Genomic DNA, 2051 nt, shown 5'->3' on the forward strand with positions numbered 1-2051 from the left:
AAAAAAAAGAGAATATCCCTAATAATGAGCATAAATTATACTAATAAATGATATAGATTCCTATTATAAATTTAAGTTCCATGTAATAATATTAATATAGCAAAATAATAATTCTAATAACTCCACAATTCCATATCCCTTTAAAAATACAAAACAATCAAATACATGTAATATTTTATCCAATCATACTAAATTGGGCTACTTTGTATAATATTTTATTAAATTATGTTATAATAAATGGTTGAAATGCAGCCTTTTTCTTAGCTCTTCAGTTCTGACCTATTAAAGCATGTTATATATAGCAACAACTAAATATCATTCTGCATATACTTATGATTTCTATTTATTTCTCTGATGCTGAATCTGCAGTTGATGAGCATGAGAAACTAAGCTTAATCAAACTGGCAAGCCTGATTGAACTTGCTTTGAAGAAAGGTACCAGAGAACTGAATCTTCAGAACAGGCTGATGGATGATGTGGACTGGCTGCCAAGCTCAATAGGAAAGCTCTCATTTCTTACCATTTTGAATCTCTCTGAAAACAGCATACATTCCATTCCAACCTCAGTCGGATCCCTTTCCTTGCTACGAACTCTCGACGTTCGAGCAAATCAGATAACCGAGCTCCCCAAGTCCATCGGCGACCTCCTCAGCCTATGCCACCTGAACCTGAGAGGCAACCAGCTCACTTCCCTTCCCCCCACCATTGGAAAACTAGTAAATTTAGCAGAACTTGACCTCAGCTCCAATAGGCTCTCCTTTCTCCCAGATTCAGTTGGTCATCTCATCAACTTAAAGAAGCTAAACATGGAGGCAAACAACATTGAGGAGCTCCCTCACACAATTGGCAACTGCAACTCACTCGCAGAGCTTCGGGCTGACTACAATTGCCTCAAATGCCTTCCTGAAGCAATTGGAAGGCTTTCGTCTCTCGAAATCCTTTCGGTGAGATATAACAACATCAAGGGCTTTCCCACCACGATAGCTTCACTCTCAAAGCTTAAGGAGGTCGATGCCAGCTTCAACGAGCTCGAATCCATCCCAGAGAGTTTGTGCCTTGTGACAACACTTGTGAGGCTGAATGTATCCAATAACTTTGCTGATCTCCAGTTGTTGCCGAGGGCCATTGGCAACCTTGAGGTGTTGGAGGAATTGGATATTAGTAACAATCAGATCAAAGTGCTGCCGGATTCGTTCGGAATGTTGACGCAGCTGTGCGTGCTTCAAATGGAAGAGAATCCTTTAGAGGTTCCTCCCAGGCATGTTGCCAATATGGGAGCACAGGTAAATCTTGATATAAATTTTGCTTTTTTGAGTAAAAAAACTTTATCCCACCAAAGTTCTATGCATGCAATTATGAAATTTTGTGTGCTGTAATTGAAATAGGCTGTGGTGCATTACATGGCTGAAATGGCTGGAAGGAAGGCAGTAAAGTCTCAGGCAGCAAAGCTCAAGAAGACATGCTCTAAATTCAGCTCCTTTTCAAACTCTAGAAGAAAGAAGCATCATCAACATCATATTGGGAAGTTCTAATTTATATATTAAAAAAAATACAAAGGTTTGGATTTTTTTGCTTAATTTTTTTCTCATTTTGTCTCTTTGTTCAGTCTTACAATAGCAATTATCTTGCAGGGATCTAAGATTAACACACTGTAGCACATTATACCCTCTAGAGAGCAATATCATATGGAAGAGTTGCAGTGTCAACCTGTACAGAAATCATGCTGCAGATTATTATTTCTGATTTTCTCATGTTTTAATAATTTAGAATGAAGTGCTAAAATAGTCTTGACTACTTACATGTATCCATTTTAGTCCCCGACTTTATAAAAATGGCGAAATACTCCCAAGTCTTTTTAAATTGGGGCTGAAATAGTATCCCTAGAGAACTATTAGAGCTTAATTTTAAAGTAATCAGGAAATATTTTGACACTTCTATAAACTCTTAGACTAAAGCAGCCTCATGTAAATGGTCTAGACTATTTTGGGACTTTTCTCACATATTTATATTCATTCGAGCGCTCTTAGCTAATGAATTGTAAGTGTGATAGT

The 2051-nt window shown here is 37.5% G+C and overlaps 1 protein-coding gene across 1 annotated transcript; it reads left to right on the plus strand.

Moving 5' to 3' along the window:
- Positions 1-369: 369 nt before the first annotated feature.
- On the plus strand, positions 370-1723 carry LOC110035336 (plant intracellular Ras-group-related LRR protein 4-like; the record flags this gene model as incomplete). The annotated part of the gene is made up of 3 exons (XM_020739569.1): positions 370-1283; positions 1386-1557; positions 1632-1723. Coding segments are annotated over 2 exons (1061 nt in total), but the record flags the coding sequence as incomplete, so codon positions are not given.
- Between the last annotated feature and the right edge of the window lie 328 nt (positions 1724-2051).

This window comes from Phalaenopsis equestris, unplaced genomic scaffold (genome assembly GCF_001263595.1).
Source record: "Phalaenopsis equestris unplaced genomic scaffold, ASM126359v1 Scaffold197366, whole genome shotgun sequence".
Taxonomy (NCBI): domain Eukaryota; kingdom Viridiplantae; phylum Streptophyta; class Magnoliopsida; order Asparagales; family Orchidaceae; genus Phalaenopsis; species Phalaenopsis equestris.